The sequence below is a fragment of the Melospiza georgiana genome, chromosome 6 (genome assembly GCF_028018845.1).
Source record: "Melospiza georgiana isolate bMelGeo1 chromosome 6, bMelGeo1.pri, whole genome shotgun sequence".
NCBI lineage: Eukaryota > Metazoa > Chordata > Aves > Passeriformes > Passerellidae > Melospiza > Melospiza georgiana.
The window spans coordinates 6,903,070-6,926,761 of NC_080435.1; the positions used below are offsets into that span (position 1 = coordinate 6,903,070).

Below are 23,692 nucleotides of genomic sequence, written 5' to 3' on the forward strand. Positions count from 1 at the left end.
GTCCTGGCTTCCCCAGGGACCAGGTGTACGTGCAACTGGGAGGAGTGGGCCCGCTCTGCTTCAGTGCCCAGACCCCAGCATGCTGGCAATTGGCCCACATCCCAGCAGGGAGGCTGTCAGTAACCATGGCGATTGGAGTCTTCCAGCCGCCCCAGTGTCAAATGTACCGTGGGGAAGAAAAGCAGTCCTGCTATGTGATCACTCTGATGAGGAGTGTTGGAAGAGGGGCAGTGTACCTTTGGGGCAGAGTCCTGCCCTTCTCTCCAAAGGGTGTCAACATCTCCTCTTTCTCCTTTTCAGTCAGGCGCTGGGGCTTCAGAGGTCTGTTTGCCCTCCTGTGGGATGAAGCACACCTGGGGGTGTAGGCATGTGTGCAGGCTGGAGAAAGCAAAGCAAGCCCAGCCCCAGCTAAGCAGAGCTGGGCTGACAGCAGTGGGCCCTGTTAATGATTACCTAGCACACACCTCAACAAGGAAAAGATCGTTCCTCTCCCATGCATGGCTGCATCCCTGCACTGACACTGCAGCAACATCCACTACCAGTTCCCAAAGGACCAGGCTTTGACCAGAGATGGAAAATGCAGAGCTGATATGCAATGAATTAGACTGTGACATTTTAAGAGCTCAAGTTAAAAAGCTCAAGTTAACCAATTGCAGGGAAATGCACCTGGGTTGGTCACACTCCCTCTTTTTTCCTCCTTTCCTCAGTCTCTTTTCTGCAGCCAAGGCCTTTTGCTGCTAATTTGAGCTTTGGAAGGAGTCCAAAGGGACCAAGAACAGCCACTGCTGAGTGATGTGCACCAATGCATCTCTGCTCTTTCACATAGCTAGCACTTGTCTCCTGGTCCCCTGGAACGAGTGAAAATCCACACAGGGCTTCACTGCACCTTGTGCTGCTGTGCCCTGGGACTCCAGAGAGATCTTCAGCTCCTGGCCAGAAACAACTGAAGAGAAGCAGCAGTGCTTGCACCACACCTAGTTCTTTAACATTTACATTTCTATAGGCCTTGCTTTGCTCATCAGAGTCTCCTGGTTCAGACGTGCAAACCTGATGTACACCTAGGTCCTTCTTTTGTTCATTGAAGTTTGTCTCAGCAGCTTTCTTCAGATTGAGTTTAAAGGCCTAGCAATGGTGGGAGGTTACTGGCTTTGCTACCAGCCCAGCTATCAGGATCCATTTCTGCATCCTGGGCTCAAACCTACAGCCTGGCATCTCCCCATCCCTCACTACACAGAGCAGTACCTGTTGCTGTGTGTGCAGCAGGAAGGGGAGATTACATGTTCCCACATTTACCAGCTCTCCTCAAAACCTCTGCAGATGTTTAGGAAACTGCTGGCAGTCTAGCAATTAAATGTGGCACTCCCTTGGAAAGTGATTCCTGGTTTCGAAGCAGCTCATAAAAAACAGCCCCGCCCTGCAACCCCACCTGTGGCAGCCCTGTTCTCAGCAGACTTCTTCCAGGATAAGAGGTGGAGAAATTACTCCATTCCCTACCAGAGCCCCATTTTTCTTGCATGACACTCTCCTTTCTGGCTGCTAACTCCAATAAGGAATTGGCTTTGCTGCTGCCTTGCTCACCTCCCAAGAAAAGGTGGTGGATGGGGAAAGGAGCGGTCGCATCTGCATGGTCCTTTTCATCCCCCACCAGCAGTCAGACACCACTGCTTGGTCCAAGGGCTGCAGCACGTCTGAGCTGGGGACAGGCAGGGGGGTCACAAGGGACAGAACAGGGGAGATGCTTGGGGCAGTATGTAAGTGATGTACCCTTTTTTCTGGCAACTTCCCACGAGGGGCAGAGCAACCAGAGAAGGGTGAAAAGGACAGAGATTACAAAAGGTCTGTCCATTGATGCCAGTGGCCTTGATGGAGGAGGCATCCACGGCGCTGGTAGAGACACAGGCTGGTTCCCTTTACTCCACCGAGGTGCGGGGATGTCCCCGGGGCCAGCTTCCATCGGAACTCAGAGGAGCAGCCCCCAGGGGAGACGCTCCTCGGCTGTTCAGCTGTGCACCCTTGGCCACTCGTTGATGTTGGGGTGCATGGTCACCTGAACCCGCACAGGTTCCCTGGTACCGCACCGCGGGTACGGGTAGGAGAGCACAGCAGGAAGATGAGAGGGGACAAGGGACAGGAGCCGTGCCCCGCGGGACCTGATGCTGCCCGGGCCCAGCTCCCCCCCGCCCGAGGGGCCCCGGCTGCCCCCGCCCCAGCGGCCGAGGGGCCAGCCTACCCCCGGCCGCCCCTCCGCCGCCTGCCTTTGTGCCTGCCGGGGGGCAGAGGAGGAGCTTGCAAAAGTTTTGGGCTAAAAACCCACCTTTTTGCTGCCAGCCGAGCCCGACGTCAGGGGCCGCTGTGCGCCGCGCGGGGCTCCGCACGCGGCCGCCACACAAAGGCAGCAGCTCCGCGCCCTCCGCTCCGCTCCGCAGGTGAGTGCGGCCCCGCACACGCACAGCTCTCGGGGTCGGGCCCCACCGAGATGGGCGCCCGGGGCGAGGCGAGCGGCGACCGCCCGTCACCTCCCCAGGGAGGAGGCAGTCATCCAGGCTGAGGGCTCTCCGGAGCGAGAAGGGGCTTTGCCGGGGTGGGGGATAGGCTCCGGCTGGGGAGGACCTGCAGAAAAGGGCAATTGGGGCCGAAGGACGGGGGGCGGTGCCCCCCCGGTGCGGGATCGTCTGAGAGGAGCCACGGAAGAGCCTGGAGATGCAGAAGGAAGGAGTTCGGTAGGGAGTGAGGGCTCCCGGAGAGCAGACGGGTTGAGTCAGTGGCCCGGTATCCTACCCCCCCCATTCCTCTGGGGAAGCACCCCACACTGGTTCGAGGAGAACTCAGCTGGTGGAGATCCTCCGATCGGAGCCCGGGGAGCCGCCCCGGAGCAGGGATCGACCACCGCCCGCCTCTCCGGAGGGCGAGGGAAAGGCTCTACGGGGCTCTCGGCACAGCATCTACCCTGAGGAGGGAGCAGAGGTGCGGAAGGGCGCTGCCTGCTCCTCTCTCTGCCCTCAGCGCTGGGGCAGAACACTTTTCCCTTGGAGCACCTTCTCTTCACAGCGAGGGGAAGGTGAGGCCGCCTGCTGGAGAGCCCCACAGCCCCCGTGCTTCCCTCAGCGCCTCTAGGAAAGCCTCCCGGCCGTGCCAGCGCCTTGGCTCACGGCCACACGCTCGGTGTCCCCTTTCCAGGCAGCAGGGAACTTCCTACTGTGGCGGTGCTTGTCGCTCCAGGCCACGGGCTTCCCGGGCGCTGGGCTGGCTCCTCGGGTGCCGGGCTGCCTGCCCGGAGGCTGGGAAACAGCTCAGCCCGCAGAGGGAGGACCGCAGCCCTGCGCCCACCGCCGCCAGAGCCAGCTGCAATTTGAGCCGAGCCGAGAGGTCCCACTTCTGGACAAGGGCTGTGAGGGGGGGACAGCCCGGCCCCTCTCCGTTCCCGGGAGCGCATGGGGTCAGCATTGCGGGGTCAGGAGCTGCGGAGGATGTGTGGGCCGCATTAGGAGAAGTCGATGGCACTACCTGCCCCGGAACGGTGTCCGGAGAGAGGTCGAAGCTTTCCCATTGCAATAGTGGGTATTTGAGCTCTGCTTCAGCTTCACCAGGTGATTTTTCTTTTTAGAGCTTCAGCTTCACCAGATGATTTAATTTTTCTTTTTAGAGCTAATCTAGATCACAAAAACCCTGAGCAGCTGGAGTAGGGGGAAGGGAGAACAGAGGCTGATGTTATGTGAGAGCCAGCCAGCATCTGAGGAGGAGAGAAGCCAGGGCCCCGCAGGGACACAGGAGGAGTAGGGCTGTGCGAGCATGCCTGAAGGTGCTGTCAGCCCAGCCAGAAAAAACTCTTGTTTGCCTGGCTGTTTGGAAAACCAGTTGGAAAACTGCACTCCCTTTTCCTTATGAATGCTTTAGGATGAGCCACGAGTGAAGGTCCCTGCAGACCTTTGCCTGGGGAAGGTGACATGCTGGGCTGAGCCTGGGAGCAAATTCAGGGGTTGCTGGGGCTGTAGCTGGTCACCTCCTCAGAGTGTATCCTTCTGGCATCCCTCCATTTATATGGGCAGGACCCCACTGTGCCCGTGGCAAACAGAGGGAGTCCATGCCTGGAGGTGAGACAGGGATGAGCACAGCAGCTGTGGCTGTCTGCCCTGCAGAAGACCATGTCAGAAGGGCCTGAGCAAAAGGTTGGTGGGAGGGATGGGAGGTAGGTGCAAGGAGCACAGGGAAATGCTCTGCAGCAAAGGATGGGAGAAGTTAACAGAACATGTGAAACCAGGGTGATGGTGTGAATAATGTGGATGTCAGAGGAGCTAGCCCCTAAGAGCCGCTGCAGAAAGTGGGACAGCCATGTGTGTAAGTCAGCTCAGCTCCAGCCTTGTCATCTGTAACCAGCCTATCTTGGCTGAGCCTTTGTCCCCTTTGAAGGCAGATGGGTGGGAGCAGAGCTGAGCTGTGCTGTGCTCGGCAGGATGGCTCCCAGCCGGGCTGGGTGAGGGGGAAGGCAGATCTCAGCCCCACGACTGTGCCCTCAGCCAGCCACTCTGTGTAATTCCCTGTGACAGTTCAATGCAGAGCAAAGCCGGTAGCTTGGCGGCGGATGCATGAAAGGTGAATGCACCGGACCCTGAGTAATGTGGGATGCTGCTCTCTCTGGCATGCTGCCCAGGGAGCCCAGGGGAGGGATCAAATGCTGACCCCAGGCTCTTCTCTTCCTTGATGTCCCCTGGGGCCTGTGGTTCATCCTGTCCTCTACAGCCCAGTTCTGCAAAGCCCATCACAGAGTCAGGGCAGGTGCCCTGTATTTTCTGGATGGCTGCTGCCACACAGATATGGGTGGCATCTTAGAAGGCTTTGGTGGAACAGGAATGGCATCTCCAGATTTCAAATGCTGGCTCTGCATGCCTGCACTCCTGTTCCCACTGACAGCAGGATCTGGGAGCCCAGTGTGGGCAGCACCATCCCCCAGAGTCCTGTGGTGGCAGCCAGAGAGGAGCCATCGCATGGTCCAAGGCCACCGGGGCAGGGGGACAGGGCTCGATCCCCAGAGCGGAACCCTTATGTGTGTGCGCCCTTGTCCCCAACCTGCTCCCAGGTGTGTGCACACCTGCTCACCCCCTGCATGCATGGGTGGCATGGGCAGCAGGCTCCATCCTTCCAATGAGCTCCCACATTGGTGGATGCTTTTTTTTGGTGTTTAATCCACTGATATAACTTTCAGACCTCTCATGAAAGCAGGTTTGTTTTCCCGGGCTTTTTTCCTTCTCCCTGGCATCCTCTGGAACTGGAGTAAGGTACTGTGGGAGCTGTGTTCCCTGGTCCCAAGGCTCTTTGATATGGGGCAGCAGCCTGCTGGGTCATGGATAGAGGATTCACACAGAAATATGAGGGTAAGGGCTGGCAACTGTATGTCCTTCCCCAGATGCTATGTGGGCTGTGGGGTTCCCATGGAGAGCATTTCGACCACATTCAGGGCATTGGGGTGGCTGCAGGGGTGGGAACAATCTCTCAGCCCTGCAGCTCTCTGGTGGGAGGCAGTTGTTGAGGTACACAATTAATCTTCTTGTTGCAATTAGTGAACATATTCTACTGGGTGGCACCAAGCAGGGCACAGGGGTGTACACATGCATGTAGGTGAGTGTGTGCTACTCCTGTCTTATACAGGCTGCCCACAGCCCACCATGCCCCTCCTCGACACCACATTGCACCCCAGCCTCCAACCCCCCCAACTCTCTCCTTCCTCCACAGGCAGGATGCAGGTTCGGAGTCTCTTCCTCCTCCTGGTGCTGATCCTGGTGGCTGCCACCGCCGAGGCTGGCAAAAACAAGAAAGGTGAGGGGCAGCCCGGGGCAGGGGGGCAGTGGGGCAGAGTGGGGCACGCTCCCCTGTCCCTGCAGAGAGCACCCACTCCACTCCACTGCACTTTTCCGCACAGAAAAGACAAAGAAGGATGGCTCTAAGTGCGAGGACTGGCGCTGGGGACCCTGTGTTCCCAACAGTAAGGACTGTGGCCTGGGCTACCGCGAGGGAACTTGCAAAGGTGAGAGTAAGAAGCTCAAGTGCAAGATCCCCTGCAACTGGAAGAAGAAATTTGGAGGTGAGTACATGGAGGTGGGGACCACCCTGTGCTGGGTGACCAGGGCTAATGTGCCACCAGGTCCTGACTAGTTCTGATGCCTCTCCCCTCTCATCCAGCTGACTGCAAGTACAAATTTGAGAGCTGGGGAGGCTGCAGTGCCCAGACTGGCCTGAAGACTCGCTCCGGAATCCTGAAGAAAGCCCTGTACAATGCCCAGTGTGAGGAGACTGTCTATGTGACCAAGCCCTGCTCCTCCAAGATCAAGGCGAAGTCCAAAGGTCAGTTCCCGCCACTCGTGTCCCCAGAAGGGTCCTGTGGCAACCCTGCCCAGGGGTTTTTCAGAGGTACCTTGGCCTATTGGGGTTGGCTTTGCTGGATGCTCTTTCCTTTGCACTGTGAAGTCCAGCTGCTGGCAGGGTGGGAGGTGCTACTAGGAAAAACCCTGGTCCCCCCACAAACCACTGCCATCTTTGGTGGGATGGGGATTCCCTGCTCTCCTCACTAGGACTGGTACAAAAGGTGGTTTGGCATGGCAGGAGGCTGCCTGCAGGGACGCAGCCACTGCGCCGTGCTCAGCCAGCCACGCTGGCTACATTTCTACCACAGCAGTGTCTGGGGGACTGTGAGCTGCCAGCACATGCACTAACTTTTGTCTCCTGTGCTTCTTGAATGCAGCAAAGAAGGGCAAGGGGAAGGACTAGAGCAGGAAACCAGCGTCCTCATCGGCCCCTCAACATGGTGCCTACAGGACTGGATGTCCAGCTGTAGCTGGCCCACACTACAGTCTTCCTCCTCCTCTCCTTACTCCTTCCCATGACCTCCTCTTTCACTGAGATGCCTTGTTTTAATCATTAGTGTTGTAGAGAGCAAACCCACCCACCCTGCAGGATAGGCTGCCTCCTTCCTTGCTGCCCCATGGGCACTACCTATGCATCCTACTCACCTCCTCTGGGCTGCTGTTGGGGTACACTGGGATGTGCTCAGAGAGCTGGGATGGAACACACATTTTTCCACCCTCCAGCACAAATGAGTTGCCTTTAGCACATACTTTTGCAAGCCCAGGAGCCTCCTTGCTCCTCCACCAGGTACCAGTGCCAGAGGGAAGGGCTGGGCGTTGAATGCTCGAGTAACCCCATCACTGAAGCTTCTCACTCAAGGACTGCTCTCACCTCAGGGGGTTTATTTCAGCATCCCTTTGGCTGCGGCATGACTTACCCACAGCAGCTGAGGAAAACACAGCCATCACCCTGAGAAGCAACTGTGTCTCCTCTCTTGTAACCATGTGTGTCCATGCTGGGGCTGCAGTCCCTCTGCCTTTGCCATGCCAACACCAGTGCTGGGTGGGAGCTCTCCTTTTGGAATTTTTCTTTTTCTTTTCCAATAAAAATCTTTTTTTAAAAAAGTATCAGAATTCCCCTGTTGTCCCCACAAAGTGCTGCTGTTCTGGAAACCCCAGCAAACCCCAGTTTTGCTGACCCCACTGGCGCCAGCAGTGAAGTTACCATGCAGCTGGCCTGGGTGCCACATGCACATGGTCCTGGACAAAGCACCAGACCCCTCACAGCCTCTTTGTAACAACGCTTCTGGTTGCCACCCCTTACTCTTGGCAGAAGGGATGGGCTGCAGGAAATGTCACCAGTGGGTGACACTGGGAAGCAGGGAAGGAGCCACCCAGGCGATGACTCATTCATTCCTCGCACCACGGACATTAGTTTCCTGGTCAAAGGTCTTTATTTGTCTTGGGGTGTGTTGGGCTGCAGTTGTAACCATTTAAAAATACCCAGAAATCCACCAGGCATTTTGGGTACCCCTAAAGGCAGTGATGGAGGGGCTCCCATCCGGGCTGGGGCAGCCTTTCTGCAGGTTGCACCCTGGCATGAGGACAGGAAGGACATACGGACACAGAGTTTGCCAGTGCTAGAGCGGCCCCATCCCATCCCATCCCTTGCCTGCACCTGGCTGCAAGGAGAAGGCTTGCACCCGGCTTTGGGAGGAGCTGGGGAGCAGCCCCAGGGTGCTCTGGGCTGCACACAGGGCTGGCTGGGAGGAGGCTGGAGGCGCTGGCTGGAGCCCGCATGCTGGGGGCTCTGCCACAACACCCATGACAGCGTTACATCCATGAACAAAGCTCAGCAACCGGCTCCTTCAGCCTCCCTGCAGGAGCCCCCTGCACTCCAGGCACGAGGGGGCTGGAGGCCACCGTCATCCTCTCCTGCCTCCAGAGCCATGCATCAGGCCTCCCACACCCACTGCAGGGAGAGCGGGGACCTGCTCACGGCCCAGATGAGACACAGGGCCCCTTGGCCACACTGCAGACCCTCTTCCCGCCCTTCTGAGACCCCCAGGTCCCCCCTGTCTCCCAAGGACAGTTATTTTCACAGTCACTGCTGCCCACTACTCAGGGTTCCCATTCCCCCAGGGCTGTGGAACGAAGTCCTGCACCAAACCAGGGCTTTTCTTTCCAGTTTTAGTTTCCATCATTGTTGGGAGCAACTGGGTTTCACACTCCTTATCCAGGAGTGAAGTGCTTGGTTTATCTGTCTGTCTTTCCAGCAAATTGCTGTCTGAGGGCAGAAAGGATGTGAAGGGGAGAGCAGAGCCAGAGTCCAGGGAAAAATTCTGCCCCAGGACCCTGGGTGAGGATGTCTGATGGCACTCTCAAGGGAAAGGAAGCATCTTGCCACATCTGTTAGGGTCCAATCTTGGCTGCCTTCACAGGAGGCCTGCCTGGGCCAGCAGGACTCCCCATCAGCCTGCCTGAGTCAGCCTGGTCCAAGATGTCTAGCAATGTTTGACCCTGGTTTCTTTTCATTTCTTGGGTAATAAACGCTTTATAAGCCAATGGAAAGCATCCAGCATTAGCCCATCTGCATGCAGACAAGATCTGATGCCATGGAGATGGTCAGCTGGGGAAAAAGGTACATCCAGTCTTAGGAGAAACACTGATGCCATTTGGCCAATCTGAAGAGCATGGAGCTGGGAAGGGCTCCTGGTGACCACATCTCCTCTTGCCTCTGGCTTTCTCCCTGGCTCCCTGAGCTAGTCCCCAGGCCCAGGTGACTGGAAGGACCTGTAGCTCAGAAATGCCTTGGATTTTTGTCAGCATTGGATGAAGGGCATCCTCTGCAATCACTGCACAGTCTGCACTGTTGTGAGTGGTGAGCAGAAGAACCCCCGCTGGCAAAGGAGGCAAAGGGAAGGGTTTCCATAAGGATACTGAAGTGGTCCCTGAGTACCAGTTTATCTGGCTGTGCCAATGTTCCTGTACTGGCACATGAGAAGGTGCTTGAAGGTTTTCTTGAAAGTGGCATTGCAGAGGGCATAGCAGGCTGGGTTGATGGTGCTGTTGACATAGCAGAGCCAGTAGCCGATGGACCACACTGTTTCGGGCACGCAGGTCTCACAGAAGGTGTTAATGAGGACCATCACGTTGTAGGGTGCCCACGTGAGTATGAAGGCCAGCAGGATGGCAAATATGGTGCGGGTGACTTTCTTCTCCCGGGCAGCCATCTGGCGCTTCTTCCGTACCTGGCTCCTGGCGATGCTGGCAAACTTCCTGGCAACGTTGACCGGGCGGCTGTTGGCCAGGGAGTTGTGGTTAGAGGCACCTGACTTAGCTGGGACGATCTCAATGGCGGTGACGCATTCAGACCCAGTCTGCTTGGTGACAATCTTAATCTTGGACCACTTGGAAGTCGGGTTCACCCGGGGGTTGGCTGGACTCTGTCCTTGCCCTGCTGGCAAGACTTCTGCTGTGGGCTTGTCTTTTGTGGTCTGGGTCATGCTGACGGTGCTGGACTCATTGGATGTCTCCTTCTCCTCCTGATGGCCAGTGGCCTCTGTCTGTGCAGATGGCTGGTCATCCACTTTCCCATTCCTCACCTCCTCCTTCACCTCCACGGCCCTCTTGGGAGAATTATTGTTGTTCTGTTTGACCATGGGGCCCTTGAGGAATCTGAGGGACTTGGTTTTCCTCTCTTTCCTGCTCTCAGGCTTGTGCCTCCTTACCCTGCTTCTGCTGGCCAGGGAGATATGGATGTACAGCACCGTCATGATGACCACGGGCAGGTAAAAAGCAGCAATGGCTGTGCCAAATGTCACCGCTGGGTTGGAGAGGAACTGGATGTAACATTCCCTCTCAGGGACTGTCCTCTTGCCCACAATGAACTGCCAGAACAAGATGGCAGGGGCCCAGAGAATGAAGGACAATATCCACGCGGCCGCGATCATTAGCCCTGCCATCTTGGTGGTCCTCCTGGCCGGGTACGTCAGGGGCTTGGTGACACAGAAGTACCGGTCAAAGCTGATGATGAGCAGGTTCATGACAGAGGCATTGCTCACCACATAGTCCAGAGCCAGCCACAGGTCGCACACCACGGCCCCCAGTGGCCAGTAGCCTTTGATGATGTAGACCGTGTAGAGGTTCATGGAGAAGACCCCGATGATGAGGTCTGCGCAGGCCAGGCTGAAGAGGAAATAGTTGTTGACAGTCTGGAGCTGGCGGTTCACCTTGATGGAGAGCATCACCAGGATGTTCCCCACCACGGTGACAAGGCTGAGTGAGCCGGTGACAGTGGCAATGAAAACCAGCTCCACTGTCTTGTAGTTGGTGGGAGGCTGCACGGCCACCTCGGAGTGGTTGCCCAGGGTGAAGTTGTCATAGGTCAGGTTGGCCATCTTTGCCTGCCAGGGCTGAGCAGAGAGGTTGTGCATGGGATCTGCAAGGAGAGCAAGGACAGAAAGGGAGAATATCAGACCTGCCAGCCTGTCCTGGCAGCATTTCCTCAGTTTCCCAGGCCAGCACTGCTGTTGACTAGTGCTCAAAAATCTGCTGGCATTCCTGGACCCCTCTCTGCCACTCCAGGAGTCCATTGGAGGCATTTTTTGTGTCCCTATTTAGCAGTAGAGGAGGCAAATGAGTTGCAGGGAGAAAAGCAGGAGTGGGGCTAGGACAGTCACAACCTCGTGCGGCCCAGAGAGGCACAAAGGGGAGCCAAAGGGCTGGGGAAAGAGGACTGCAGAGCCAGGGGGGATGCACATACAGCACTCACTGCCAGAACAGCACAGCATGGAGCCAGTGCCCTGCCCCAGGGACAAGAGCAGGGTGATGGTATACCCCAGGCATGTTCCACTGACCTCCCCACAGCACTCCCCAAGAGGGGCCTAACCCGCAGAACCCATGCCATGGTCTGCTCAGCTCACCTGTGTCTCTCACAGCAAATAGCTCCTTCTGGAAGATGAAATCTGGGAGAAGGAAAACAGCAAGTTACACCACATCTTGCGTGCATCCCACAACATCTTACTGAGGGCACCAGCCTGTCCAACAGAGGTGACCCTGCCCAAAGGGTGACACTGCTGAGATACAGATGCTGAAAAGACAAGAAAGGCTGAAGGTGGGTGCTCTGGTGTGGCGCAGCGCACAGCGCAGCAGGCTCAGGAAAGGGAGGGAGCTGCACAAGTGCCATCAGTCACTGATGCTGGGAAGCAATGACCCCTTCCCTCAGTCCTACATCACAGTGCAGCTGCAGCCCCCCAGGCCAGATGTACAGTGTAGAGTCAGACACCTCAGCATGATACACGGAATTATTTATGAAAAGTGATGAGAATTATGGACAGAATTACTGCCTTCATCCAAACCAAGATGCCTGTAGTTAATCACCCAAGGTAAGAGTGGAATGGACCTTAAAAAAAAAAATCAATAGGCAAGAAGTGCTATACTGAGATGAAAGGGAGTTTCCTGGAAAGCAAAAGAAAAGCAAAGGCGCTGAGGGAGTTGGGCAGGACAGAAGAGCTTTCCATTGAACCTGCCTCTCCCACCCCATCCAGACCTCCAAAATATGCTGGGCCTTCACCAGCCTCACCCTGGCTTCTGGGGGCATTCCAACCCTGCCAGACCATCGAGGGCACCCCTTCCAGCAGCTGCTCCTGCTGCCTGGGGCAGGGGCTCAGCCCCATGGACACTGCTGCCAGGAAAGCAGCAGGAGCCAGCGAGGGTCCCCACAGTGGGAGTGCTCAGCACAGTGTGTCTCTGGCTTGGGAGATGGCTCCAAATGGCCCGGACTCCTAAAGCTGATTTTGCTGAATGTATAAATGTGCCTTTAACACACACCTCTTCTGAATAGGGCCTGGCAGGCTTTGAGATCAGTTTGTCTGTTTTAAGTATTTGAAAAGAAATGTCCTTGTCTTTCATTTGTGGCGAGGGTAGGAGATGTCTGCCATCAGCAAATAGCCACGTTTTTAATTTAAGCACTTTCTAAAGAGATACAGGTGTAATTAAATGGAAATGTGGCTGCTGAGAGGCTAAAGCCAGGATCTGATGTAGCCATTTAGGCAGCTTCTGCATTAGAAAGGATACAGCTGCGATAGTGATGGAGCTCCTCTTACAGGTGCAAGGAAAATAAGTGAGCGAGGGACAAAGAAATACCTACCATTATCCTCTAAGCAGGTCTGTGAAGACAAAAGGCTTTTAAAAGAAAGCAATGCCCTTTGGTAGGTGCTACATGCCACATACAGATGGGGTGAGGAAGCCTGGCAGCGCTGCCCAGGCTTGGAGGTTTGCACCCAGCTCCAAGCACAAGGGACGCATCAAGGGAGAGGGAAAGAGGTTTCTGCTGCCATCCTTCCTGGGCACCCAGCCAGGGATGTGAGAAGAGGTGATAAGTGTATAAAATGGCTTAGAAATATATAATCATGGCAGTTTAGGGGGTGGTTTCAGTACAATAGAAATGAGTTTTAATTTCTTCACTTTGGTGAGATGGGGAGATTTAACTGTCATTCTTGTAACAGCTAATCAAACTGATCAGACAAGCTAGCAATCATGCAGACATCTACCCCAGCTCTTCCGAGAAGAATTTGAAAGTCTTGAAAAGAAACCTTTCCATCGTCTCTGCTAAAATGTGGGTTTCAGTTTTCTCACTTTTGTTCCTGAACTGGCATCCTCTTCTAAGCGTGTCTAATTAATTATCAGCCTTGACAGAGGCTTGTGTTCTCAGTTACCCAAAGTAAGAAAAGTCCATCTCAAGCCCGAGCTGTTCTGTACGCGTCCCAAGACGGGAGAAAAGGCCGCGGCAGCCCCTCAGGCGAGCCTTTGGATGCCACCCAGAGGTCGCGCTGCAAACTGGTGTGAGGAGGCAGAGGCAGCCGCCGCCTCGGGGGGGAGGGCTTAAACACTGAGCACTTGGACTCGATGAGCCTTCACCTAATAGCAAAAAATAAGGCAATCCCCTGTTTGAGAGAAGCCTTGACAAAGCTGAGAGAACACTTCAGAAGGGCTCCTAGGGCTGACACCCTTACCTGTGACACCAACTGGCTTTGCAAATTCCCTCAGACTTTTGGCAGTGATTTACAGCTGGTTTTCTCCTCTCCATCGAAGCCGTTGGGAGACTCCAACTCTTTACTGATAGCATCCTCCAGTCCAAGAGCTTCTGTGGCAGCTGCAGTGATCACCAATTGTGTCATCAAGGGAAATACCTCTCCCTTCCCACACAGCCACAGATCCAAGCAGAGAAAATTGTAATTTGGGTGGGGTCCAACTACTGCGGGCAGTGGGCACAGCAGGGTCTCCACTGCTGCCGGCAATCATGGGTGTGACCACTCTTGTGTGAGGAGTCAACCCCAGAGCGAGAGCAAAGCCAGTGCTCTGTCACAGGGTGACGCCTGAGACCACAGCAGAAGACTCCTGCTGTTTCCTCATGTGCCTTACCAGCCAGCCTTCCCAGCCTGTCGGCTCCCACAAGCTGCCTCACAGCCTCTTGCCAGGTAGGAGAGGAGACAGCCCTGTCACAGACTGCTGGTGACCACCCTGTGACCAAGAATCTGCAGCAGCTGGAGGCTGGTGTTCCATGGGCTGCGTTCGTGACTGAGCACTCGGCCCACGCGGGATGGAGGGGTCAGTTCCCTCCCGCCCCTGCTGCTCCTGATGTGGAAGGAGCTGCTGCCCTCTGCACGGCATAGAGAGACAATGGGAGAGGTTGGCATTTACACACACCCGTGTGATGGATGAGCTCCTGGAGCAAGCAGCCCTCCTGCCCCAGTGTTCCCCACATCTTCTCTCTGTACTGCACAGCCGCCCTCTGCTCCACAGCCCCTGCCCCACATGGCATCACCAGCCGTCTCCTTTCCTGTTGTGGCACTGCCCCCGTCCCAGCATCATCCTCAGGGCTGGGGATACCCAGGGAGCAGGTGCAAGGCAGGGCAAAGCCGTGTCTCTGCCTCTGGGAGCGAGCAGAGCTCTGCAAGGAACCCCATCATAAAGCAAGCCCCACGCTCGCACAGCAGCCTGGGGAGGGAGATGTCACAGGGGAGGGAGAGGAATCACAGAAAGCCGTGCTTTAGTGGGCACCTGCGGGCGTGAGCGGCTCCCAGAGGAAATGGGCTTTAGCCCTGCATGGGTCTGGAGCACCAGCACAACTGAAAGCGACCTCGAGCCCAGGGACAGGATGGAGGGGCTGTGGCTGTCAGCTCCTGGCTGAATGGATCCTGTGGGGGTCTGGGAGCTGCCTGTCTCCAGGAGAGAGGAAAGGTGGCCCCCTGCACCACAGGCACATTCCAGGAGAAGGTACACATCACCTCCTGCTCTCTCTCGGTGCCAAGGCTGGGCCTGGGCACGTCACCTTTGGTGTGACATTTGGAAAGAGCCAAGGCAGCCCTACTGCCAGCCCCCTGCCTGTCTTGGCCTTCCTAAAAGTGCAGAGAGGGTAAAAGTCTTAACGGGATTAATCCTGTCAGGTCAGATTGCTGATGTGATGTGCGGCTGGGCAGTTTGTGCAGCCACCACCACAAGGAGGAGAGGAGAGAGAAAAAACAGGGAACAGAAGACGCTAGACATTTATGGCTCACGCTCACAAAGGAAAGGTATACTTAGGGTAGGATGGCAGTTTGTGGCGCTAATTGCATTATCTAATAGCTGTTAATTAGTTCCTGAATCATGGCACTACTTTACAACTAGTGAAGGGTTGTTCTGGTTGATAGATTCACACCCCTCAGAGTGTGAAAACAGAATTCCTAGATGCTGGGAACAGGCACCTTAGAAATACAACATATGAGAGAAGATGAAGAGCCGGCCCCATGTCTGGCAGGGGAGGGTTGGTGTTGGTCTGCTTCCGTGCCTCTGCGTTGGAATGATGAAGACAATAAACAACCAGAAAAACAGAAAGGAGATGAGGGGCCAGCAGGAGCTGTTGCATTAAAATGGCAAGCCCTTCAAGCTCCAGCTGGTGGCTGCGCTTTCACCCCTCTGGTCGATGGATCCCTGAAGTCCTTATCCTGCTCCAGAGGAGATCTGAGCCATTGTGGGACAGGAATTGTTTCTTGTCAGTAACATATGGGGTTCTGCGCATTTGATTTTTCCATTGAATAATTTATTCTTCTTTCTTCCTCTGCTATTCAACTGGTCCTCATGAGGCAAAGCAATTTCCTCCACCCCACAAATTAAGAACCTCTGATAGCTTTTCCTGGAGCCGCTGGAGAAGCAGTAAGCTCGGCAGCACAGGAGCAGCCAGCTTGCAGGGGGAGGTGAGAGGGCCAGGGAACCCCCCCGTGCCTGATGTGTGTTTGTGCATCAGGTTTGTAAAATTTGCTGTGTCCAGGCCAGAAGGGAGTGTTGAGGCTGGGCAAGCCCGCCACCCCCCAGGCAAGCCAGGAGCCTCCCTGCCCTCCCTGTGGTTAATGCTGGCCGTCAGAGCAAAGCCGGGGTGCCGCACCCAGGCCGCGGATGTTGAGCTGCTCCTGCAGGTGGAGCCCAGCCCGGCAGGCTCCAGCATCCCACGGCAGCCACAGCTGCACCCCTGCCCAAACGTGCCTGTACTTGCCTGGATCCCTAATGTGCCCTTGGCAGGCTGTAAGGGGCCACATGCCATTTACCCGCAGCATCACCAGACAAGAAGCGAGCCAGTGAGAAAGTGTTTTTTAAAAAGTAATTGAAAGGTCACTCCTATAAATAGCCTACCAGAACACTGGTCACTCTGACAATTAATTAACCTCCTGTCACCCAATTATCAGGCCAAATAAATGGCCTATCAGTGGAACGCCACTAGCAAGTGTGCATGGCAAATGCCACGCAAGCCGAATTCCAGCCTTACCCTGCTGTGCCCAGCCTGCAGCTCCCAGGCACCGGCGGCTCCCCAGCAGCTCCCACGCCTCCTGGCTGGCTCCGGCGGGAACATCCCGGCGGGAGAGGGCTCACCACGGCGGCACGGCACAGCGGGACCAGGGGGACACAGTGCCCTCGGCCGCCCCAGGGCTGCAGCTCCCTGCTGGTGCCTGAGCTAGGAAGGTGCTGGGCTTCCAGCTGAGCCTGGGCTGGAGACACACTTCTCCCTTCCCATCCACTGCATTAATGCTCTCTGCCTCAGAGAGATGCTCATGTTCTTTTATATGCCTGGCTGAAGCTTTAACAGAACCCAGCTGTTTCAAGGCAGCACAGCAGAAATAACCCTGCTGCTGCTACAGGTCCCACTGCCGAGAAGGGCTCTGGGACCAGCCAGCAGAGAGGAAGGAGGGGGGAGAGAGAGGATTGCAGCAACAAGTGACTGCCTGGATTAGCGGGGCTCTTCCCAGGGAGAGGTGAGTGGTGGGGACCAGATGCCTGGGGCAGAGACAATGGTGGAGGAGTGACTGAGCCAGAGGGGCAAGTGCTGCAACACCCAAGAGCTGTTTGCTTAGAAAAGCAGCTCCCCTGCCCCAGGGACAGGCCTTGCCTGGGAGCAAAGGGGAAGGACTTGGCTCTTTTTGGGAAGCCCCCTCACCCTGCCATGGCCCCACACAGCCCCAGGTGCCCATGCCAGGTCCCCACCACCCACATGGGGAATCTGCCCCCCCCCGGCCAGGGATCTGCCCCCCCAGGTGCCTGGGCTGGGGCTGAATAAGGCAGGGGCTGGCCCTCATGCAGAGACCTGCAGCACCCTGCACTCACCCTGTGTGTCCCCAGGGCCCCATGAACTGAGGGGGGATGCAGCTCGGGCAGCCAGAGATGCAGCGCTGCTCTGGCAGGGGGGACGTGCTTGTAACTCATCCCAGAGCTGAGGCACCACAGGGAGCAAACAGTAAGGTGCTCATCTGAAATTTTAAAGACTTGGCAATGAAAACAAGAGCCCCTTGCCCCATGGAGCAGCTCCACAGGGCTTTGAGAGGACAAATGAGCGAGCTAAGCAATGGATGAGAGAAAAGAACTGAGCCAAGGGCAGAAAATCAGGCAGGAGCAAGAACCCTGCTGGATGGAGGGTTCTTGCATATACAGATCCTCCCCTTGATGCTTAGACACAGAGAGAGCCCTACTCCTGGGGGCAGGTAGCAGATGGGAATCTTTGGGGTGCTAATGAAAAAGAAACTGAAAATATGAGACCCCATTTGGCCACAAGACCTGCCAGAGGATTTGGAGGTGATGTCTGAGCAAAGGGATAGAGTGAGGAAGAGGAGCTGTGGCAGAAGATGGGCAGCAGAGCCAGGGCATGGACAGGCAGAATGGAAAATGTGGGGGTCGGAGTGCCAGGGGAGGAGAGCAGGTAGGAAATCCCTCCAACAGAAAAGGGGAGGGATGGAGAGGATAGAGGTGGGAATAGTCTCGGTCTGCCAGGGAGGCATTACTTATCTCCTCTAGAGAAAATCCTAAGAAAACCTTCTTAGAAGGAGGGACCTCACACAGAGACATTGCCTGCAAACCTCTCCCTGTTGCCTTCTCTGGAGGCTCCCACCAGCTCCTTGCTGGGCAGAGTGGGAGCTGTGCTGGAGCTGGAAACATCTGTAGGCTGCAGCTCTCTGGCTCAGGCAGCCCAGCCCTGCCTGGAGTCACCTCTCTCACTGCAGGATGCTGATCCCAGCCTGTTGTGCTGGTGCTGAATAAGGCAGGGGCTGGCCCCCATGCTGGCCCCCTCATCCTTTTTGCTCCCCAGGTCCCCATGAGCCGTAGGGTGGGGATGCAGCTCAGACAGTCAGGGATGCAGTGCTGCTCACCCCACAGCACAGGGTTTTAGCCACCTCATGGACAGGGACTGCACATAGTAGCAGAGGGTTTCATGAGTTGAGCATCACTTATGGGCCTTGGTGAGTTATCTGAGCTCTGCAAGAAGCATAGAGACCACCATGCTGGACACTGCTCCTAAGTGCTGCAGAAGGCCAGGCCCAAGGCCAGGCAATTCATGCCTGCCAGGCAAAGGCAGATGCCAGAAGGGTTGCATTGCTCTCCACTCCTCTCTGTACACATGCATGCACTTTTTTGGCCTTATCTGGGACTGCACATGATGTAACTGTCAGCAGAGGAGGGATCCAAACTACCCCAGTGACACTAGAGATGGCAAGATGCCGGGTACTCTCCCATCTCAGTCATGCCAAGATCCCTCAAGGACCTTCATCCCCCCTCAGCAGAAGCAGCCTGCCACGCTGCCTGGGACTGGGAGCTGGCATCGACACTGGCAGGGTCTGCACGTGAGGGGTAGTGAAGCACAGTGCCATGGAGGCCTCTGGAGAGCTGCTCTGTGACCTGGAGCGGATGCAGGGCCCGGGACATCGTGTCTGCAGACTCATGTTTTCAGCCTCAGTGTTGCACAACTGCAGCTAAGTTTCCCACAGACAAATAAATCTAATTCTGCTTAAAGAGGCTGAAGACATTAACCCCTTAACTGGCCAATGCAAACCAAATTCACCAGGAGCCTTAACCCTGCTGATGACATTTCACCTCCAGACATATCCAGCTGAGGCTCCCGGTGCCAGCCCCCACTGCCTCCTCTGCCAAGCTGCAAGGTGCTATACAATATGCTAGATTTAAAAGCAGTTGTGGTACCAGAGGGGCTGCTTCTCTGCCTGGCTTTCTTGGCTGGGGGAGCACAGCCACCCTCAATATCTCAGTAACATGCCGATAGCTCAGGCCAAGCCTGCTGAGCTCAAGGAGCTCCATGGTTTGCACCGAGTTCTGCCTTTAAAGGACAAAATTCCTAGCTGCTGCCCCTCCTTCACCAAGTGACCTGGGATGTAACTCCTCTTGAAGGCTCTTGAAGACAAATAAACAGCCCTGTGCTTCCCCATGTCCCTCTCCAGCTCTCTCTGAGTCACTGGAACAGGTGGGAGAGGCTCCTCTGCAGCCGCACACCTCAACCTGCCTGGCGCTGGGGCGGGAGGTGGGAAGGGATCAGGGCACTCGGGAAGGGAACACACCTCTGCCCCCGCCTCATGCACCGACTGGGAATGGGGCACACGTTGCACGGGACATAAAGCATCATGGGGACAGGGTCACAGCAATGCTCTGATTTGCAGGACCTCCAGCAGCAGTTCTGGGGACCGTCAGAGGGACAAAGCACTGTGCCTACAGCCATTGCATTTGCAGGCTTGGACAGGCTGGTGATGTTAATTTTCTCCGCAAACTTGCATCATACACGGTACAAACAGAGCCTTTGCTGGAGCTCCTCCTCCATGTGGTGCAGCCTCAGGGCTGAAGGCATCTCTGGAGGGTCCCGAGAGCAGCCCCGGGGCGAAGGTGTGAGCAACTGCGCGCCGCACGCGAGGGCTGGGCAGCATCTCCAGCAGAGCCTCGCTTGCTGTGTCACACTGCTGGGGACTCAGGGCCTGAAGACAGGTCAAATGATGCTGCCCTGGCACAAAGTCCCAAGAGGACCAGTGCACCGATCCACAGGGAAGGTGGGATGGCTGCCAACAGACAGACAGACAGAGTGAGGACACCCAGGTGTCTCTAGCTGGGGAAACAGGGACTGGTTGTGTGTCTCCTGCTAAAACTCTGTGTCTAAGCATCAAGGGGAGGATCTGTATACGAGACACCTTGCCCTGTGTTCATGCATCAGCAAAATACTGGAATCATGGATCAGCCTGACCAGGGAACACTTGCCTCAGATTAATTAGTCCAGGAATTGCCTGACTCCCTGAAGCTTTAGTAAATGTATTTGTTTGAATGCAGGGCAAGGGTCCACTTTGGTATGTTCAAGGGTCTGGATGCAGCAAGACTGTATGCCTAGAGGCTTAAAAGGATGTCATGGTGGGTTGTGCTCCTGGGGACAGTCGAGGCTGGCACACTCCTCCACTTGGCTCTGAGTTAGACAGCAGCCAGACATTCAGGCCCTCACCGCCTGCTCTGCCAGGGCCCTGGGCAGGAGAGCACATGAGTCTTCCTAAAAGCTGTTGTCTGCTTTCTGACTGGTCACACAAATCCCTCAGAAGAAGGATGTATTTGGCATGGTTCCAATCACCAGCTTGAAGAGGCTTCAACAGTGCCTGGGTGTGGAGCCTCACTGCACCCACTGGGGCCTGGCCCACTCGTGGTGGGTGCTGGTGCTTGGGCAGGCTTAAGAGCAGTCAGCAGGGGATGCTGGGATGGGAATGAAGTGAGAAGAGGAAGTACATGGGAATGATCTGGTCCAAAACTTCCATTTCCTCGCTGTGTCAGGTCCTGCACTCTCATATCTCCCCAAAACACATCTTGTAACATGCAATTTTAGAGCCAGCCCAGAATGGATGCTGAAATGCAAAGCAAATCTCCTCCCTTGGCTTACTGGAGAGCAATAAGGGCATAGACCCACGTCAGGCTGAGGAGCAACTGGCTCGAGGACAATGCCCGTTTCTCCAGAAGATGGCCAGCAAAGCCCTGGCTTAGCATGCCAAGGAGAAGGGGTCAGCTTGTGCACAAGAAACAGTTGCTGTGTGTCTGTCCGTGTGGAAAGAGGAGCAGTGTTTGTGCAGAAAGCAGCAGCCCCTTGCAAACAGCCTCCATCTCCCTCTCCTCTCACAAGTGATCCCCCTGCTGCCTTTGCAGAGCTGCATCTGCCACCTCGGCTGGGCGCTCACCAAACCTCCTCTCCTCTGTGGATGCTGCTGGTCAGGGCTCAGCAGGGCAGGCAGAGAAAGCATCAACAACACAAAGGTATGCTAGGGACTGCTCTGCATCAGCTGCTCCTCCTGGTCTCACTATTTTTATTCCCTGTTTTTGTCTTTTTTTGGTTTTGTCTTTTTTTTTCGTCCTGGGGAGATATTTGTCATTTTAATTTTAAAGAACAAAACAACAAAATCCCAACTATGACAAAACCTCCCATCAATGGGGTGGGGACACAGCTTGTGGGGACAGTTAAAAGAGAAAAACCATGCTCCTTCTGCAAACTCAGAGTAATTGGATCACAGCCTTAATTAATCATTTCAGTTCATTTCTCTTCTATGAAAGAAAACAGACTGACCTCCCGAGATGGGTATGCCCCTCGTGTGAATAAACAAACCACTTTTACTGGTAGCCCTTCTCCTCCTTCTCCCGCCAGCTTTCCTCTGCCCACTCATCAGGTCACTCCCAGGGCCGCTGCCGCTCCATCCAGCAGCCCTGGACACTTGCTGCCACTCTGAGCAAGGGCACAGGGGCTCAGCTCCTGCAGGAACCAGGGCTGCTGCCCACCCCTGCACCCATCCCCACCTCCCACACCCAGGGCCGCTGAAGGGGGAGCAGGGATGGGCTGCTGATTGGGATCTCCACTGGATGCCCTGCTCTTTGCTGGATGTCTCGTGGGGGCCTAGTCCAGGCTGGAGAGCAGCAGCAGGTGCTCAGATCACAGGAGTTAGGGTGTTAGGAAGCAGGAGGTGGTGCCCAGCAGTAGAGACAGCGAAAGCATCTTGGTGTCACCTGTGATTTCAACGTGAGCATTGTCTCTGGTGCTGTTTCACCAAAAGCCTGGGCTCTGGGATCCTGTCACCTGAGTATTTTGATAGACAGTGCCTGCATCAACAAGCCACCCAACTGCATTGGTAGCAACCCTTCCAGCCCCTCTGCTCACTCTGCAAGCTGTGGCAGAAGTCAAACCACCTTTGGAGGTCACTCAAGGCAGTTGTGATAAAGCAGGGAGCCTTCAAATGCTCAAACAGAGCCCATCTCCCAGCAGGGCACAGGGGAACACCAGCTGTTCCTCAGGTTGGGAAGTATCTCCCTAGCCTTGGGCTTTCCAAAGACTGGCTAGAAAAATCCATCCACAGCACAACCAGAGGGGTTGAAAACAGGTCAGACAGAAGCCAGTGCTGCTTTTATTTAAGAAAAATTATAAGAACTGTTCCCTAATTTGAAGTCAATGGTATTATTTTGGAAAGAAAGAAGGGTGTGGCTGGCCAACCCTTGTCCATGATGTGCCAACAGAGAGCACGGGGCAGCTCTGCCATTACCAGCAGCAGGGCTGCAACAGGGCCAGAAAGGGCTAAAGGGAAGACGAGATCCACACTGGGGGAGAGAGTGGACAAGATCTGTCTCCCTTGCAATGCCCAGGCTGGCAAAGGGCTCTGTGAAGAGGGGGCAAACTTCTGCCTAGTCATGTCCTGGGAGGTGGCCACAAGCGCCAGAGGGGTTTGCCCAGTATGGCGACAAAGTATCCAACAGATAGGGGATCCTCTCCCTGTTGCTCTTGCTGGAACAGCGAGGGAAGCAAAGAAAGCGCGCAGGTAGTTTCTTGTCCGGGAATGTCTCCTTCCCAGAGAAGGCACCAGGGGAGCAAATAACCCCCGTCCCGGGTTTCCTCCTGGGGGTGCCTGTCCCCGAGCCGCAGGCTGCTCGTATTCCCTACTCAGGGGGCTGACAAGGCTGTTTCCTGGGTGACAAGAGGTACCCGAGGTTCCTCGAGCGGCGGATCCCGGGAACGCTGCTGGTTTGGATGGGAGCAGGGAAAGGGGGTGCCAGACATCACCCCGGTCCCTGGCAGGGCTGCACGGCTCCAGACATCCCGGGGCAGCGAACCAGCGCGAGGGTCCCGACCCGCGGGGCATCCTGGCGTTCCCGGAGAGACGCAGGAATGCGGGAAAGTTGGCAGAGACACTTCCCCCATTCCTGGGGGACCGCGTGCCATATCCCCCGGGGGTGCGGAGCCCCCTCCCCATGCACCCTAAAGCCATGCCCGACCCCCCCCGGACCCTGCGGGGGATGCCCCGCGCCCCCCGCCCGCGCACACGGAGCCCCGAGCAGCGACTCACCGGGCAGCCCAGCCCAGGGCGCGCCGCCGCCCGGCGCCGAGCGGTTCTCAGCGGCCATGGTGCCGCGCCGCGCCCGCGGGGGCTCCGGCTGGCATGGCCCGGCTCCGGTCCCGGCTCCGGTCCCGGCTCCCGGTCCCGGCGGCGCCGCGCGCGGCGGAGGGGCGGGGAGAGGGGAGAGGGGAGGGCCCGGCGCTGCCGGCTCGGCCCCGGCCTCCTCCCCCCGCCCCCGCCCTCCCCCGCTCCCAGATGTGCGCCCCCAGATGTGCGCCCCCAGATGTGCGCCCCCTCGCCGCCACGAGGGCGGGGGCGGGAGGAGCGGGGCTCACGCCGTCGGGAGCCGCTGCCGATCCCCACGCCGCCGTCCCCCCGTCTCAGATGCGGCCTCCCGTCCCCGCCGGGCAGACGTGCGGGAGCGCTCCTGCAGCACCCCGGACAGCGCTCCGGGACCGCCCCGGCACCGCGCTCCGGCCCCGCTGCCCCCGCACCCCCGGCGGGGAGAGTCCCGATCCGCGGCAGCGCCGGGAGCACCGGCGTCCCACGGCGGGAGAGAGCGAGGAGCAGGGAGGCGCCGAGCCGGGCCCCTCACGGCCTGGGCAAAGGGAGGCCTCGACACCTTCCCCAGTCCCCAAAAACTCTGCCGGGCTGTCACTAACACTCGGAACCGAGGTGTTCGCGCAGAACAACAAAAAAACTCATCAGGCAGTT

The 23,692-nt window shown here is 56.6% G+C and overlaps 2 protein-coding genes across 5 annotated transcripts; one reads left to right on the forward strand and one right to left on the reverse strand.

Annotated features, from left to right (window-relative positions):
• The first annotated feature begins 2,345 nt into the window (after window positions 1-2,345).
• Window positions 2,346-7,690, forward strand: MDK (midkine). The gene is made up of 5 exons (XM_058026189.1): window positions 2,346-2,426; window positions 5,728-5,811; window positions 5,915-6,076; window positions 6,175-6,336; window positions 6,734-7,690. Exons 2-5 carry the CDS (start codon window positions 5,733-5,735, stop codon window positions 6,757-6,759), a joined length of 429 nt encoding a protein of 142 aa, XP_057882172.1. The 5' UTR covers window positions 2,346-2,426; window positions 5,728-5,732; the 3' UTR covers window positions 6,760-7,690.
• A 76-nt stretch (window positions 7,691-7,766) lies between these two features.
• CHRM4 (cholinergic receptor muscarinic 4) lies at window positions 7,767-23,060 on the reverse strand. 4 transcript variants are annotated; one of them, XM_058026186.1, is made up of 4 exons: window positions 22,988-23,046; window positions 13,352-13,491; window positions 11,261-11,427; window positions 7,767-10,776 (listed from the first exon to the last, which is right to left on the reverse strand). In XM_058026186.1, the coding sequence occupies exon 4, from the start codon at window positions 10,769-10,771 to the stop codon at window positions 9,299-9,301; it is 1,473 nt and encodes a 490-aa protein (XP_057882169.1). In that variant the 5' UTR covers window positions 10,772-10,776; window positions 11,261-11,427; window positions 13,352-13,491; window positions 22,988-23,046; the 3' UTR covers window positions 7,767-9,298. The 4 variants fall into 4 exon arrangements, with proteins under 4 accessions (XP_057882169.1, XP_057882167.1, XP_057882170.1 ...); XM_058026184.1 differs by lacking the exon at window positions 13,352-13,491 and having other exon boundaries at window positions 11,261-11,302; window positions 22,988-23,060; XM_058026187.1 differs by lacking the exon at window positions 22,988-23,046 and having other exon boundaries at window positions 11,261-11,302; window positions 13,352-14,551.
• Between the last annotated feature and the right edge of the window lie 632 nt (window positions 23,061-23,692).